Source organism: Diabrotica undecimpunctata, chromosome 10, assembly GCF_040954645.1.
Source record: "Diabrotica undecimpunctata isolate CICGRU chromosome 10, icDiaUnde3, whole genome shotgun sequence".
Classification (NCBI taxonomy): Eukaryota; Metazoa; Arthropoda; class Insecta; order Coleoptera; family Chrysomelidae; genus Diabrotica; species Diabrotica undecimpunctata.
In genome coordinates this window covers 2,714,812-2,734,388 of record NC_092812.1, presented here as the reverse complement: position 1 = coordinate 2,734,388, position 19,577 = coordinate 2,714,812, and the positions used below count along the sequence as shown (strand labels likewise).

Genomic DNA, 19,577 nt, shown 5'->3' with positions numbered 1-19,577 from the left:
TTATAGAATGGCATTTATATAGCTACGTCTGCATAAACTCCTGAGAAAACGTATTTTGCATATCTTTGTAAAATAATCTAATTGGTTACTCTTTGCTAACGAATTTAATATACCTGAAAATAAAAAAGATATTGGTCTGTTCCTAATAGTCACACTGCTCATAAAAACAGTGACTATAAACTATAACAATATTCATACATACCCTTTCAAAAGAAGGATGCTTAATTTGAAGTAATAATTGTTCGCGATGAAGCGAGGCACGTCTCCAATCCAGTCCCGCTTGAACTGTTTTATTGTCCTTGTCATACACCAGAGACACGTCAGTTGATACAATTGAATCACTTATATTGTAGAAACCCTGAGCCGTGAAGCTGCGCCGGGGGTAGATCACGTTAATGACAACTTTCTGAGCATCAAACGTTTCATCCTGAAATTAACGGGTGGAATCATTCATTTTATTACTAAACGTGGTCTTTAGAAAAATAAAATCAACAAAGTAAATATTCTTGTTATAAATATTATTCTTTTTATTCGAAAATAATATGAAACACCCAATGATCAATAATTTAAAGTTTATAATTTAAATTCTAGAGACAAATGGTTTCTAAATTTTTAAAAATTTCTTATTGAATTATTTTCTTGATCATTGACATATAGCCCAGGCTGTGCTGTTTAAAAAAATTCGCAGTAATTAGTAAATTATTGAAACCTGCTCACATCTTCTTATAAGGGGCGATGTGAGGAACAACTCTATAATACATACAACAGTCATTTTTTAGTTATTAATTAGGAGACGTTGAAGGGGTAAAATATGCACTTTTTGATTCAGACTGTTTCAAAGCCTAAAATACGTGACTTTGGTAAAATGTGGCCATAAAATTATAAAATAATCTTAGATTTTAAACCTTAGTTTAAGCTTTTAAAAGATCAAATTCGCTCAAAGTTGTAACATGGTATTTTATTCAAATGGCCAAATTTTTATAAAAACGCTTATATAATAACTTTTATTATATTAGATTAAAGTTCTATTAAAACTCAACAAAATGAAAGTTTGCTAAAGCACACTGGTCCATTTGTTGTTAAGATATGATAAGATAAGATCTGATTATTTGTTTATAACAAGACAAAAAAAGTACAAGGCTATATTACTGTCCCAGTTTGGAGTTCCATTGCGGAGTACAGCTAGAGGAAACTTGAAGCAACGGAAAAATCATGCTATAAGATCATCGACAGATCAACATGGGAAGAAAGAATAACAAATGCAACCATCAAAGAAAGGCTTAAGTACACACCACTGAGGGAGATGGCTTAGAAAAGGATCAGATACCTCTTTCACCAAGCCACAAGAAGACTCCTAAAGACACGAAACATCCTCGCGAAAAATCGGACACAGAGGGTGTTCAGACGAACTCACAGACTGATCTACCATCTGATCAGGGTCTAGGGTGGTTGCTGAAGACAACCAATCAGGAAAGTAGATACGATGCTAAAAATAAGTACCTACATAAGAAGAAGCCAAGGAGTCCTTCTTCTTATGGTGCCTATCCGTTACGGATGTTGGACACTAACATGGCTATTCTGACTTTGTTGACTGCTGCCCTGAAAAGTCCAGTAGTGGTTAAGTTAAACCATTTTCGCAGGTTATGCAGCCAGGATATTCTTCTTCGTCCTGGACCTCTTTTCCTATGCACTTTACCTTGAAGTATGGTCCGAAGTAGGTTGTATCGTTGTTCATTGCGCATTATATGGCCAAGGTATTGACTAGTTCGCGCTCTTTATCCATTCTATGTAGTACTTCTTCGTTGGTAACTCTGTCTATGCAAGAAATCCTCAACATGCGTCTATAGCACCACATCTTAAATGCTTCGAGTCTCTTCAGTGATGCTTCAGTTAAGGTCTATGACTCCACGCCATAGAAAAGAACGGAGAATACGTAGCATTTTAGTAAACGAACTTTTATTTTCAATTTTATATCGTGGCTGTTAAAGATTTTTTTCATTTTGACGAAAGCTGATCTTGCCTTCTCGATACTTATCTTAATTTGCGTCGATTGGTCCCACTGTTCATTTAAGTTTGCACCCAGATAAGAAAAGTTGGTGATTTGTGTTATAGGTTGTTGGTTAACTAGTAATTGACCAGGTGGTATCCTATTTGTGCTTATAACCATGTATTTGGTTTTTTTTATGTTAAAATCAAGCTCAAACCTGCTACTTACTTCTGCCACCCTGGAGACAAGTGTCTGCAAACCTTTAAGACTGTCTGCAAAAATGGCAGTACCATCAGCGTATCTTATGTTGTTCAATCGTTCTCCGTTTATAAGTATTCCCTCGTCTATGTCCGTTAGCGCTAGGTTCATAATGTGCTCTGAATATGTATTGAACAATAATGGGACCAATATACATCCCTGTCACACACCTCTTTTTATCTTTATGTCGTCTGTTAACTGATCCCCAACTCTAACAGCTGCAGTTTGTTCGTAATAGATATTGTTTATTATACGGCAATCTCTGCTGTCTAGACCAATTGAATTTAATATTTTCATCAGTTCGTCATGTTATGTTTTATTCTATTGAACGCTTTCTGGTAATCAACAAAACAGACATATATATCACAATTCACGTCTCTACATCTTTAAAAGAGAACTTGTATTGCGAAAAGTGCCTCTCGAGTACCCAATGCATCCCTGAAGCCGAATTGTGTGTTTGTCATTCTTGTTCTTCACACTTTTTATATATTCTTTTATGTATTTTTAAAAAAGTTTTCAGGAGATGGCACATGCTTATTATTCGATAATCTTCACATTTTTTGGCATTAGGTTTTTTAGGGATTGTTATAAAAGTTGGTCTTAGCCACTGTTGGGGTATTTTTCCAATTTGGTATATATTGTTAAAGATCAAGGTAAGTCTTTTTACTTCGTTTTTATCCATAATTTTCAAAAATTCTGAGTAGAACTCGTCTGGTCCTGCGGCTTTTCGCTACTTAATGTTGTTTATAGCAGCTTCTACTTCCGCTTCGAGAATAGGCGGTCGGGTATCGTCATTTTTATTTTGTGTGATGGGTACATTTCTATCGTCTTCAAATGTTGTTGTCACATAGTTCATCCTTGTTGTTTTTGTTTCTTCAATATCAACTTTTGGATTTCCTTGGGCGTCCGTTAAGTGACCCGGCCTTTTTGATTTATATATGCCTGCTGCTTCTTTGATCTTTTTGTGGAGGTTGAACGAATCGTGTTTACGTTCCAATATCTGGATTTCTTCACACTGTTCTTCCAGATTTCTATTTTTAGTTGCTCTGACAGCTTTTTTTATCTCTTTGTCTAAAAATTGATATGCAACGTAGTCTTTCCGCTTGGATTCTCTTCTTCTGTTCATCATCTTTTCTGTCTTTTTCGGTCGCAGGTATTGGTCTAATATTTCCTTCCCAATGTTTTCTAAGTGGTTTATTTCTGTGTCAACATCAATAACTACTTCTGACTTAGATATGTTGTTCTTCAGATATTCCCGTACTTCTTGCTTTATGTCATCATCTCTTAGTTGTTTGAGATCGTATCTTATAGGATTAGATTTGTGGATTTTTTTAAATTTCGGACGAAACTTAGAGACAAGTGGGTTATGGTCTAACTTAATATCTGCACCAGATTAGGTTTTCACTGATGTTATTGAGTTTTTGAATCTTTTATTTATTAAAATGTAGTCAATCTGGTTTCTTGTGATGTTTTCTGACGTGTCACCGGGTAGGCGCCATGTGTACAACCTTCTGTGTGGTAATTTGAAGAGTGTATTGGTAATTACCAACTCTTCTTCCGTAGCAAATGTGGGTAGGCGTTCTCCTCTCTCATTGCGCTCACCCAGACCCCATGAACCTACTACTTCACCATAACTACCCTTACCGATTTTGGCATTAAAGTCACCCATAACTAGCGTTACTTCATTGGTTTTTAACTTACTTAGGACTTTCCTTAAATCGTAGTAAAAAGCCTCTATTACTTCGTCTGATTTGTCTGCTGTGGGTGCGTATATTTGGATTATGTTGGATTTTGCTGGGAATAAATCCAATTGTATAAGCATGATTCTCTCGGATATTGGAACAAAATTCGTAACGTATTTGTTTATTTGTTTATTTAAAATTATTCCGACGCCATGCTTATGTTGACCTTTTGTATTTTCAGAGTAATATACTTGGTGCTCGTTTATTTGACATTTTCCGGCGTCAGGCCATCGCATTTCACTGATGCCCATTATATCGATATTCAGTCTTTCCATTTTATGGATGGCATTATAAATTTTGCCTGCTTCGTACATGGTCTTAACGTTCCAGGTGCATATTTTAATATACTGTTTAATTTTTCTAGGCGCATCCTTTCCTTTTACTTGGGGGTTTCGCTTGCTAACGACCTGAGATGCCCCGTGATTCTGTGTTGTTATTCCTCCCCTGCCGGATCTTGCACTCCGATATACATGATCAGTAGTCTTCACTCTCAAAGCTGTAGCCATGATAGATGTACAAAAGATATCCACATGGATCTTTAATGTAGTGGTTTCTCCTTGCTTTCAAGGATTTCAAGGATTGGTAGCAGTAGACAACGAAAGTATATCATGTAAGAAACATATCAAGTGATAATTTTTTTCGACTAGAAAGAAATTGGGTTCCTGTGAGATAGGAGTTTGCTCCAGGAGCTTTTGGATAGACTGTTGCGACGATAGTGTATGCGAGAGACGTTGACAAGCAAAGGGGATATCAGACGTGTGTAGTGCAACTTAGAGTACTAGCAAAATGTGGGCAGATCGTGGGTGGGCAGACAGTCGTAAGAACAAAGGGAGCCAGTAGAGAATTCTTGGAAATAAAAGGTTAGTTTGCCATATAATCAACAAAGACTTTCAACCACGATCATAACTAGATCATAATTACTTTGGTTTTTTAATATTTTTTTCAGTGATTTCATTTCACAATAAATATAATCTTTTAATTCAGATTCAAGAAAATTTTTTGCCTTGATTTAATTTAAAAAAGAAAACACAGAGAAGAGATCGTTTATCTGAATACAAGTCCAAACAATTATTAATAATTTGTATAGGTTTTGTAATAAATTTGTAATTTTAATTATGTAAATTAGCGCACATGGTATATGACTTTCATTAATTGTAAATTTGACTATTTTTTTTTATTCTGTTTTAATAAATTATTTAATAGTTTAGTATCACAAAATTATTTGGTTTAATTAATTTTCCGAGACAGTATGTTATTCGAACGAGTACATACCGCTCTGTGAATCAGTGTAAAAATTGTCTGTTTATCGCAGTAAATACCAGTTTTTAAAAGTATTTAACCATTAAAAGTGATTAGTAAATGTTGTGTATAGTTTTTAATATCAAGAGCTGTAATATTATTCGGTAAGAAATTGTTTATTAATACTTTTCTTACCAAAACATTCAACTGTGTTGACATTTTTTATCACATTTAACATAAGCCAGTCCTATTAAGGACTGGTTCGGCGAAGTATTAGTCAGGCAACCAGTAATACAGATATGCGCTACAATTGCTGCCTATCAGTCAAAATTTTATTACAAGAAAACCAAAAATAGTAACTTTTGACTACATGAGTAACAACTTAAATCAAGGTTCTCCTACAGTTAGCAACACCATGTCTGGAAACAACATCATCAGTAATAATCCAAATTCATATGCAATTGCTACTATGTCAAAACCCAAACCGAAATATCCCAAAAAAGATCAAGCCACATTAATACATGCTGAACCAAACTTATTACTACTCGACTACGTCAAAGCTATAGGTAACATTGTTAGCCCCGAAAACATATGCTTCGCCTCAAGAATTTTCAATAATCGGATATGCACCTACTTAACAAATCCTGAACTTGTCGAACATATTTTAACAGAATACCCTACGATTACAATCAACTCTGTAGAACTACCCATAAGAAAACTGGCAACCCTAGCCAAAAGACTAATAATCTCCAACGTCTGTCCATCAATACCTCATGAAATTATAGAAAAACACCTTTACGATTTAGGTCTTCCAACTGATTTAACAGTGTCATATATTAAAGCTGGAATCCCTGGTGATAAATTTACGCATATTATGAAATTCAGAAGACAGGTATACGTTTCTTTAACCACAGATAGCCTCGAAATTGAAACTTCATTAATAATTCCATTCGACAATAATTCGTATAGAATATTTCCCTCCACTGACAAAATGGCATGTTTTTTATGCAAAAAACATGGACATACAGCAAATAACTGTCAAAATCCCCCTAGCAATCCTCTCCCTAATGAACAAACGTCCCCAGCTGAACCCATCCCTGCTACCCCAATATTAAACAATATGGCACCACCAAACACAACACAAAATACGGTTCCCAGTCAACAGATAAAAACTGTCGATATATCCACCACTTCTATTGCCGCAAAAAATGAATTTCTTCCTCCTGCTACTGGCCAGAAACGAACTTGTTCTGACTTCAGCGATTCTACCTCCCAAGTAACAAACACATCTACTAACTTACCCATCAAAGACATAAAAATGCCTTCATCCGATGCAAACGTGCATAAAAAGCATAAAACTAAAAAATCCAAGAAAGTCTTAACCGCCTCGTCTGTTCTCACAATCAATAATCTTTATCAAGAAAATCCAAACTTATTCTCCTTGTTCTATGACCTCATTAGGTATGGATGGACAGACATTTGATATCAATATTCTCGTAGTTGGAGAAATTAATCTTCTTATCCTTCAGTCGGACGCGCCGCAGTAATTTGCTGCGTAAACTCAATATTTCCAGGTAAAGTGTTAACGAGATACGCTATGTACGTGTATTTTTAAAATTCCCTTATCGGTTAATCCTTAGTCGCGGTACGCATCATCGTCTTGTGAAATCCAAATCCAATTAGTTAGTTATCGTACTTTATTGTGAATAGTACATCGAGGCAGACAATTGCTGCAAGGCGCCTGGTAGTGAAATTCGCGCAATTTGTTTTTGAAATAACTAATATATTATATATCTTTTTCAAGAAATTGAAATTTTATTGGTAAGTAAAATTGTTAATAATATAATTATTTATAAGAATTAATAATATATATGAAACATATTAGATTATTGTAGAATTCTATATTATAACATATTTTATAATTTTAGATTACGCCATGTCTCGTAAAAATCCAAAGAAGGTGTTAACCCAAGCACAATTAGAGGAAATTCTAAAAATTATGACAGATATTGAAGATGAAACAGATGAAATATTGAAAAGTGATAGTGATTTGGATGAACAACAAATTGAGGAGAACCAAGACGATACATGTTCAGAGCAAGATATGTCAGATGAGGAGGAAGTGTTTTACGAAAACGTTGAAGATACATTCATTGGCAAGGATAAAACAAGTAAGTGGTATAAAACTTCTTTTGTCACATATAAGACAAAGCAACAAAATATAATGAGAGTACCACCTGGATTAAAAGGAACTGCACGTCAAATAAAAACAGAAATTGATGCGTTTTTTACTATTATCAATATTGATATGGTTGATGAAATTCTAATTTTTACCAATTTGTATATAAATCAACATAGAAATAAAACGCAATATTTGAGAGATAGAGATTGCAGGAATGTGGACAGGAGTGAGCTATTGGCCTTTTTTGGACTTCTCTATTTGATTGGCATAAAGCACGGCAATCACACAAATGTGATGGAACTTTGGGAAAAAGATGGGACAGGGATTGATATTGTTCGAGCAGTCATGAGCTACAAACGTTTCCTATTTATTGCACGTTCATTAAGATTTGATGATAAACATACAAGGAGTGATAGATGTAAAATATACAAGCTGTCGGCCATTAGCTCGTTTTTTGGCAGATTTATAAAAAATTGTCAAAACTCATACAATTTGTCAGACTATACAACAATTGATGAAATGCTCCATCCCTTTAGAGGTAGGTGTAGCTGGATACAATATATACCCAACAAATCTGCTAAGTACGGGATTAAACTGTACGCGTTATGTGATGCTCAAACATTTTATACCGCCAATTTAGAGATATATTGCGGTAAACAGTCAAGGGGCCCATACGACGTATCAAATTCGGCCTTTGACTTTGTAAAACGTCTAATAGAGTCCGTAGAAATGACAGGAAGAAACATAACAACAGATAATTTTTATACTAGTATTCCGTTAGCTAGATATTTGCTGCAGAAGAAAGTTATTCTGCTTGGGACGCTGAAGAAAAACAAAAGAGAAATTCCTCAAGAATTTCTTCCACATAAATCAAGGGCAGTTCAATCTAGCATATTTGGATTTCAAAAAGATTATATGATTACCTCTTACGTGCAGCGTAAAAGTAAGTCAGTCATATTATTATCATCTATGCACAACGAAAGTACAGTTGACATGGATACTAAGAAACCACAGTTGATTTTAGATTACAATAAAACAAAAGAAGGAGTTAATACTGTAGATAAATTATGTTCATCATACACTGTTTCACGAATGGCTAAAAGATGGCCGTGTGTTATATTCTATAATTTAATGAATATTGGAGGCATAAATGCTTTTGCTCTACATTCCGCTGCAAATTCTGGAAAATCACTCAAAAGGAGACATTTTCTCAAAAACCTTGCAATGAACTTGATGAAAGAACACCTTCATGCACGATCACAAATTAAAACACTTCCACGTGATATAACCAGTTCCTGTCCAGGATGTTTCCGAAGCAACCAGTACCCCATCAAGAAGACGAAAATCCTGCTAAACGTGGTAGATGCTGCAATTGTTACAGTGAAAAAATCAAGTCGTATCTCTCTTGTCGTTTCCTCATTGCTGAGGATCGTGATTTCCTACAATGCGGGCTGTCAATTCTCTCCATCTCTTGCGATTTTGGGCTGCTCTCATGGACTCGGAAAACGTCTCTCCAGTGGCTTTCTGTACTTGATCTGACCATCGGATAGGTGAGCGTCCTCTGCCTCTACGTCCTTCTACGTTTCCGCACACAATTAGTCTTTCTAAGTTGTCATTGTCTCTTCGCGCAATGTGGCCAAAAAACTTTAAAACATTTGCAAGACACTGAGAGGAGAGTCGTATACCTCTATGAAATGTACACAATGTAGTGCATTCACTTGTAAAAGACATTCTAAATCTAATATTGTTTGTATTAATTGTAATGATCAAATAAATTAAAAGTTTTTTGCTGTATAATTTATTAAAATTAGTTAAATTATTAAATCGTTCTTATTTTTTGACAAAATAAATAACGATACAGTTAATCAATAATTAAAAGCGTCGAAAACGATAAGAAACTACATGGCAGCAAATTGCTGCGGCGCGCCTGATGATGTAATTATTTAGGGCGCTCCTGGCCGAAGGTTATACTTAGCTCAACGGAATTTACAGTTACAGTGGAATGCTCTATATAAGCTGATCTACAAGCTCGGTTCTTGATAAGTCGATACACACTTGTGTATTGACTTGGTTGTTTCAGATTTCGATGCAAAACAAACATTTTTGGGATTATCAATGTTTCCAACTGCTTTAACGCAGTCAAATAATACAAGATTGGGATGAAAATGTATGATAATTGCTTGTTCTTTTTTTGGAAAAATAGGTTCAGGTCTTGTTTTAGCTGCAGCAACGTATGAAGTTGTAGGTGTGTTGTTTTCTCCGTCATTCGTTAATATTATTGATATTGTTACGTTTGAAGTATTTTGTTTAATTTTGTTGCCCTTGTAGTCAAAAACAACAGATTTAGAATTATCCATATTTGTTGTAATTATTGACCAGTATCTAGATAACAACACACCATGTCGTATTACTGGTTGCCTATAAAATTGGGGTGAAGCGGGTGATTTGAAATGTATTAGTGTTTCACTAATTAGCACAAAAAAGTTCAAAGATAAACAAAAGAAACAGTTAAATGCAACAATTATAGATTGATTTTAAATAATACCTTTACGTTTACAGGTAGGCAAGAGTTAACAGCAGTTTCCAATACACTACACGTTTATGTTTAAATGTCCGAAATTTAGTAAATTTACAATCAAACTATTCACTTTAAAACCTAAATAACGATTCGCAACATACAGAAAGACCTTCACATGTTCAGACACAGTAAGAGTCTCTCGGACCAACTTTTATTTTAAAGGTTTTGCGATGCAACATAATTTACATTATATCTTTTTTGAGAAATATGAGTATTTTGGCATTTCTATAATAAAGTTATTAGTTTTTGACACTATTATTAAAATATCCATATATCATGCAATACTGGAATGTGCTTAGAAAATTTGCAAACATTCTATATAGTCTCAGTATTTGCTGCATATTTTGAGTAACCTAATATTTAAAACTATCACTTTCTGACATTTTATTAAGTTTGATTTAGTAGAATATTTTATTCTGAGTCATTCTGTTTCTTTAATTCTTTTTTTTTTAATTCGCATTTTAAATTAGTGATAGGTATTCCTATTAGTAAATAATTTTCATTAATTACACTATATCAGTTTTTCCTGATTTTCAAATGAATCTCTGAATGTAATAAAATGCGATGGGTTTTTGTTTAAATATGTTGACTTGTTATGGAATGCAATTTTTAAATTCCTCATATCAGTTCATTTATGGTCTGTTTGCTTTGTAAATTGTAGAAATCGTACATTTGGCATTTTCCTGAATTGATTACGAAAGAATTTCTATTGGTCTTTTGGATCTCTTCACCATTTTAAGTATATTGTTATATTTTTATTAATCTATTTTATTGTTTTTATTTATTATCAAAGGTTCTACACTTATAACACTTATAAGTTTATTTAAAGTCTTTATTTGTACAATATAACTAATTTATTTCACACTAATAATTATATAATTTATCTACATTTATTGCGTTGCATTTTAAAAACTCGACGCGATGTTCAAAAACTAACTGTTCCTTTAACTAAAATGTCTCATATATATATATATATATATATATATATATATATATATATATATATATATATATATATATATATATATATATATATATTGTTATGATGTATTGTTTGTTTGAATGATGAGCAATGAGTATTTTTAATAATATAATATATAGGGTTTTTATCGCGGTTCTCAAAGAATTAGTTTGTAAGTACTTTTTTAAATTATCTTTATTAGATCTACTATGAAACACACATATATATCTAAACTAGCTAATGTAAATTTAAAATAAACTATCTTTAAATTGAAATTCTTATGAAACTAATTAAATTCTATAGACAATGTAAAATTTAAACAAACTATCTTCAAAATTGAAATTGTTATGACACTAACTAAATTATATTAACAAAATTTTTGTACCTTTCTGTCACTGAATGCCTAAATGAACTGTTTTCCACTATATAGATTCTAATCAGCACTAAATGTCTTCGTACTTCGGTTATCCTTGTTTTTGTGAAATTACTTTTTCCAATTATCAGCTTCTACCAATTTAAGATATATTTTTCTTCACCAGCATTTATAAACCACCAAGCAAATCAGCAAAACTGCATTTATATTTATTCTTCTTTTCAATATACCAATATCCAATTATTATAAGTTGATTTATACTAATCTCCAATCATAATATAATTTTAATTTCTTCCAATATCCATCCAATATTCTTCTAATATACTTTTTTAATCTTCAATAATTACTGCTTGACTTAATGGACCTTCTTACTAAAAACTGCTATCTTGAATCCAAATCACGGGTATTTATATCTTTTTGGATGTTCCAGAACCATCTGGTAAGAGATCATGTTCGATTTAGTTCTATTTCTTCTATATGGATGTTCTCGAAAAAAGTATCTGTTCGATCCACCGACATAAACATTATTCCAGAATGTTCCAAAACATAAACAAAGGTCAAATTCTGCATTCTGGAGAATTCGTTAATGTTCTATTGATAATTTTGTTTACATTTAGGCTTTTCAGATCAGAATAAACATTTAAATCATTAAATATATATAAATTAAACATTTTAAACTAACATTATTATTATAACCCCACTTTATATTCCCAATTATTTCCTAAAATGTCACTTGGAGAGTATGTATAGTTGGTTGTCTAGTCACATGGCTCACTTAAATATATCTACCACATTATAATTACTAAAATACAACTTTTTACAATTATTATATGCTAATTTCTTAAAAATGCCCTCACATAAATATATTTTTATAAAATTCTCTAGTATATAACTTCTTAAAATAACCAACTACTTTTAATATCTAATATATAACTTGTAAATTATTTTGAATAAACCCCAATCGTATCAATATATATATATATATATATATATATATATATATATATATATATATATATATATATATATATATACATATATATATATATATATATATATATATATCTACGGCATAAAGTGGACTCCGCCCATGTTAAAATTCAGGTTCAAGTGAGCTCCATGGTCAAGTGGCCACCGATATACCGAGCTCACTTGACCACTCCATAATATTGGCTCTGTCGATTCGTCAACATGCATAGTTTCATAATTTTTAAAAATTTTGTGGAGCCCCTAAGTACCCCTGTATCATGAATGTATATCGCTTAGTTCACGTGTATATATTATAGGGGTCGTTCAGATCTTTTTCCGTGTATATTGGAACCATAAGTATATAGGTTTAAGTAAGCTCTGATAGTTTGGCAACTATGGGATTAAGCCGTTTATTTCCAGCGGATATTCTAAACGGTCCATATGGACTCCTTACTTTTGTTATCATTCATACGCATTACAGTATGTAACAGATATGTGTACTACCAAATACCTGTTTTTGGTAGGTACGTGCTTTTCTAAAAATAGATTTATAGATACAAAAGGATTTCATTACCAAGTTGGATGTGTTTTTTCATATGCGAAAATTATCTAATATATTTTGTTAACGTATGTCTTTATACGTTTTATTTAAGAATCCGGTTAATAAGAACTTCTTTTATTTCATCCATTGTTTCATGATATCTTATATACAGCTTTTTATTATTTTATTTCTTCTATTTTATTATTTTATTTTTTTATCTGTGTACTACATATAATTCTGGATAGGTTATCTCGAAATAAATATTTATGTGCTAAAATAGATATTTTTTGTTAAAATGGGTAGTAGTGCACAAAAAAGGTAAGACTGATTAATTTATCTAACACGAATTATACAACTTCACCAATATTACATATTTCTGAATGTTTTATCTCGTATTTAGGAGTAATATGTAATCAATATAAGTGGAGTTAGTGTCAAATTTGCAATGATCTATATAAGTAATAGCTTACTGACTGTACTTTACATGTTCAGTTCACATAAATAAACCTTGTCCCTTCAGAAAAGAGCGATTCGAATGGTAAAGTTTACTAAGAAAGTGTAATAAGTCTTGTACCACCCCACATGCACACAAGTAAACCGGTGTTTGCAGGCCAGAGTCCTCCTGGCAGATTTAAGAAAGATAACTACCATAAGAAAGTTCCTTTCGAGGGATCAGATGTCGAGGAGCAGCTTATTTTTGTCTGTATATCTTGCAGATTTGTTGATATAGCCATTTTTTCCTTGATTTTAGTCATAAAATGGGCTGATATTCGTGGAGTGGATGTTACGAATCTGGACTTTGTTTCTTTTGCTCTCTAGCTACTTATCTTCGGATATTAGGTGGATTGATAGCTACGATATTCTAGAGCTTATGTATGGATGTGAGTCTTAATATTTGCTGAATTTGGCTAACTAATTTATAACTAAATCTACGTGTTAAGTATGTGTTGGTGTCACTTATACTATCAAGGTATATTAGGCAGCAGAAGCATAGAGTTCAAGCGTCAACGTTTTAAGGGTGGAAGGATGTGCTTCACATTTTTAGCTGACAAGTTTGCAGAGAATATTACTTTCTGGTTCTAGTTTGGCATTTGATTTTAAAAAAAGTACTGTGAATGACAAAGTGTGATAGAAACTATCTTTAAGCTATTTATAGCGAGTCAAGAGTTTAAGGATTTCATGACACTATTGGTTCAGGTATATATTCAGATTTGTGAAAGTGTCTCTGTTAGGGACATTGAAGGAGAACACCTGACTTTTTTCGGGATTTGGCTTAAAATTGAGTTATAATCTAGTTTTGTTGTATTTAAGGTATGATTTAGATTTTTCTCCACTTCACCAACAAAAGTTTTTGGCTGTGCAACAATAGATAATGTATCGTCTACATAATAAAAGTCCTAGTATTTACTGGTATGAGTTGTGTAAATGTTATACAGAGTAGGTGCCATTACAGGACCCCAAAGAGACAGTTATTCTACGTTCTCCATCTGCTATTCTTACCATTGAGTGATACGAAAAATTTTCTGTTGTGTAGGCATACGCGGATAATACAAGTGAGTTTATTACCTCAGGGGATATTACATAGATTTTGGAGAAATACCCTATAATTTAAGGTGTCGTAAGTGGCATTAAGATTAACAAATACCACTCCTCATACCTGATATTTTTCGTACTTCTCTTTGCTGTGTTGGGCAAGATTTAGTATTTGTGACGTATATGATTTAACCTGTCATATATAGCCACTTTTTTTTTAATTTGAGTTTTTCTTCTATTATCGATTTATATTAAGGATCATGTGCAGAAGTATTTTGTATAGCTGACAAAATAAATAGATATATTGGCCGATAGCTTTTGTGGTCGTTGGAGTGTTTGCCAGGTTTAAGCAAGGCAACAACTTTGTCTTTGCTTTGCTTGTCTAAAGACTTTGGATATTAGCCATTGTTGTATTTTTGGTTCAAATTTTAGAGTTAGTTTTGTGCTCAGATCCTCAGCCAGGAGCCGTAATATTGTTCATTATATACGTGGATGGCGGATCCAAGCTCAACATCGTTGAAAGGTCCTCTCAGCTAACTGGTTTTGTTTTCTTTCATTATAAGTTTTTCTTTGCTTCTTTGTCTGCATTTAATATGTAATTTTCAGCGATCAGCTTAATACCAAATACCATAGGATTGGCCATCTATGTGCTTCCTGCATTTTGTTAAGCGCATATGTAAAGTGGAGTGTCTTTATCTCTAGATATACTCTTAATATTTATACACATAATTAGAATAGTTATAGACGAAAAATATCCTGGCTTAAAAACCTAAGGGAATGGTTTGAAAGCAGTAGTGCAGAACTTTTTAGAGCGGCAGTCAACAGAGTCCGTATAGCCATGGTGATTTCCAAACTTCGATAGAAGATGGAACTTAAAGAAGAAGGTGGAAAAAAGCATAAACTATCTACGTAATAAATCCCATTAACCTGTTAGTAATGGATAACCAGATATATTTAAAAAGATTAAGTGCCTTTCTTTTTATTTTGGATTTTGAATTTTGCATAACTAGAGCAAGCGACTAATTTTTGTGTATTAGTTTTGCATCAGTAGACCAAGCGCCTCTTGCGAGCGTTTTAATGATTGTAAATCGAATATTTGGCAACATATATGTACATAAACGTTGTTAACAATAGTGACGTTGGCAACTTGTTGAGGCGTTTAGATTAAGAAGTAGTGGCAGTTATTGCTTAAATTTTTCTATAATAGTCACATTACAGAAGAGCTAACACAGAAAGAGAATACCTAACAAAAGACATAACACTAAGTAAAATGTATGAATTGTATATTAAAGAAGCAGACAATGACATTGTTAAATTTGCGTTTTACAAAAAAATGTTTTTAACACGATTTAATCTTCAAAGAAAAAAGTTGAAAAAAGTTACTTGTAGTATATGTGATTGTTTCGAATTAGAAATTAAAAGTTGCGCAGATAACGAACAATTAAGCAAGTTAAAAAAAGAAAAATGTGCACTTAGAAGAAGCTGAAAATGCACAATCTAGAAGAAAGCTAGACATGAAGATAAGCAACTATCAACCAGAAGTGGAAACCTTTTTTTTGATTTAAAGAAAAACTCTTCCCCTTCCGAGAATTCTAATAAATATTGTATATATATAAGCGTCAATTATGTATTTACAATTCTATAAATATTGTATATATATAAGCGTCAATTATGTATTTACAATCTTGGTATCCATAGCGCCAAGGATAACAAAGGTCATTGTTATATTTGGATAGAAGGTGAAGCTGGTCGGGGAGCCCAGAACGTAGGCATTTGTCTTAAGAAACATATTGAAGAAAATGTTACTTCTGCGAGACATGTAATTTTTTGGTCAGACTTTTGTGGCGGCCAAAACCGCAACATCAAAATAGTTTTGATTCTGAAAACGATTTTGGAAACTCATCCTACCATTGAAAAAATTACATTACGCTATTTCCTTCCTAGTCATAGCTTTTACCCAATAGTAGTGATTTTGGAGATTTTGAAAATGCCCTAAAATTTCAACAACGTTTATATATCGCTAATGATTAAATAAACGTAATGAAAAAATCCCGTAAAAAGAAACCACTAGTAGTTCACAGAATGAAAAAAGAAGAATTCGTTGGAACAAAGAAGTTAGAAACTATGATTACAAACCGTAAGTCAGACATAGAAAACAGTAAGGCTAGTTTAAAACAAGAGAAATTTAAATAAGAAAGGATATACCACTCATTATTTTTATGAAAACTTAACACTAGTGAAGTTGAAGTAAATCTTTACAAGGATTTTTAAAAAGGATGGCCTGTTGCAATGCAATCCGTAAGTAACCACTTGATTCCTCTGTGGCCTACAGGCAAGCCACTTTTTGTGCCAAAGCTTAACGACAATCTTTAACGCACCTAATACCAAATGATGCAAAACCTTTGTATTGCTCTCTTTTCAGAAACAATACAATAGAAGACGACATTAAAAGACTTTATATTTTTGATTAATTTCTTAAGTAATATAAAATATTCAAAAACAACGACTATTTTTGTCATATCCAAAAAGAAATAATAGCTTGTGGCCTACCAATAATTCACTAAAAGTGATATTTTAGTTACTCATCACTAGACCAAACGACCTCCATGTCGCTTGGTCTACTGATGTATAACACAATTACACAATGTGGCGAAAATCGTAAGTCGACCAAAAGACTTTTTTTTTTGTTTTTCTTTAATATTGGAAAAGTTACTATTTCGCACTTATAAGAAACATAAAAAACTGTATTCGAAAACAACAAATTACGACAATTGTAACATATAGTGAATTTTAATAGAAGTCAAATATCCCAAAATCATATTTTGGCACTTGGTCAAGTGATGAATTACGCCGTCCATATAAAATTACGAGACAATATTCATATGCTTTGGACAAATCGTCATAATTGCGTTATATTGATATGTATACGACAATCAGCTGTAAAAGTCATTGCCTTTTTTTTGCCGTATCATATTTTAGCATAGTCTTCTGATTTATTTTGTAGTATGTTAACTAAACCGGTTTAGTTTGCGTGAAATGAATCCACAATTCGTCTAATAATATTATATTTTTAAAACAGTTGTGTTTTTATGCTCATCCGTTCACTTTTTGTAAAGCAGTCTGTGTAAATATTAGGGATTTACTTATATAATCCTTTTGTATATATAATTTGTTTATTGATTTTACTTTTTAGATAAAGTTTCATAATTATAGTCCTCTTGCTTTTATTATCTATGGTAATACATATACATACCCAATTCGAAAGGGAGAAAACCAGCGGTTTCTAGATTAAACATAGACATTCTTCTCTCTATCTCCCTCTATGTTATATAAAGATCATCGTCATCGCATAGTCAAAACACAGCAAGATTCTATTGCCTTTTCTTCCTTTTGTCTCGTCATTTCTATTGTAAACTCAGCCACGTAAATGACGTTTTAAAAATTTGTCAATATTTCTGAGGTGCCTTTCCTGGGATAATTTTTTTAAGCCTAGTTCGTTTGATTACAAGTAATTGATTTGATAGCTTCCAACAGAGAAGTATTGATTGTAGGTAGAATAGCAAGTGTTGATAAATATGATGGGTCGGTAGGTAGTCTCATTATTCCTAAATCTGATCATATTATGTTACCTCCACCCTTCATTTGTAGACATCGTCTCGTGGCATTCTCCCAATTTAACTTGGTAATGCAGTTATTGAGAAAGCCTTTGGATATAGCTAGCTGAACGTTGGAGTTGAGATTGAGTTTCTTGTACGACATTGCTATCTTTATATATGTGTTTGACATTGGCATTAGTTCCGTTCGTATTGGTTAGTACTCGGACCTTTGTAAGTCGGAAAATACCACTGATGGCTTTTCTAGCAATCCTGATTCCTGATCTAATTAATACGTTCTTGTCACATATCCACACATTAGCACTGGTTTAATCACTGTTTTATATATCCCGCTTTTAGAGATTCGTATTAGACTTCTGGATTTAAAAGTGTTATAAGGGTTACATATACATCAATTAGCTACCTGAATATTCCCTTTTATTTCTTATGTGACAACGTTATCTACGATATCTAAAACGCTGCAATCTTTCAAAATGATATGGCTTTATCGTATGGCGTTACGTTATGCCCCACTCTACATCCTCTCTTTTGTATGTTAAAGAACATTAATTTGATTTTTTTATTAGTGACTATTAGACCGTTTTTTTGCTGCTAATAGCATTATTTTATAGCATTCTAATAGTTAATTTATGGATTAAATCCAGATAGCAAATAGATATTCTTCACTTTCTCGAAAAAATATTATTCTAACACACAAAATTAATAAATTGCCAAAACCTTCCTTGCATATTCTGTTCACTTATGAGGGGCAGCAATATCAGTACCAAAATAAGGCGTATAGTCCTGGACTGGCTAGTTGTTGGATAATAGGAAGCATGAGTCTAGCAATTTTATTGCTTTCGGGACTGCACCAGGTATCGGGGAGCAGAAATATCATCACCAAGTTAATGCATATAGGAATTGTTGCTTGAACTTTATTATTATTAACATCATTTAATCTTCGCTTATCCACTGCTGGACATAGATCTCCCTCATAATTTTCCATCTATTTCGATCTTGTGCCTCTTGCATCCAATTCCTATGACAACGTTTTAGATCTCAGTCCAACGTGTTGGTGGACGACCTCTGCTTCGGTAGGCATCATCTCTTGGTCTCCATTCCAGTATCCGCTTGTCCATCTATTATCTGTCATTCGAGCCACGTGACCTGCCAGTTCCATTTCAGTGTTGCTACTCTCTCTACTGCATCAGCCACTCCGGTTCTTTGTCGTAGCTGGCGATTTGGGATCTTGTCTCGTAGTGAAATGCCCAACATAGCACGCTCCATTGCCCTTTGACACACACGGATCTTTTAAACTGTTTTCCTTGTCATGGTCAACTTTTCCGCACCGTAAGTTAACACTGGCAAAACACACTGATTAAACGTTTTTCTTTTAAGGCATATTGGTATATCAGACGATTTAAAAATATGGTTCAGCTTGCCGAAGGCTGCCCAAGTCAGTCTTATATGACGGAGAAGCTCAACGGTTTGGTTATCTTTTCCTATGCGAATCTCATGACCTAGGTATTTATAGGCCATTACCTGGTCTATGGATCTTGTTCCTACGCATATATCTTCGCTGACTACAAGATTTGTCATCATCTGGGTTTTAGATATATTT

At 33.0% G+C, this 19,577-nt stretch overlaps 1 protein-coding gene across 2 annotated transcripts in view; it reads right to left on the bottom strand.

Moving 5' to 3' along the window:
* Positions 1–19,577, bottom strand: part of Apoltp (Apolipoprotein lipid transfer particle) — a 1,459,665-nt gene that overhangs the window by 488,534 nt on the left and 951,554 nt on the right. For both annotated transcript variants that reach the window (XM_072546518.1, XM_072546519.1), the window contains one exon: positions 203–427. In XM_072546518.1, coding sequence (XP_072402619.1) covers positions 203–427 — 225 coding nt within the window. The remainder of the gene's footprint in view (positions 1–202; positions 428–19,577) is intronic.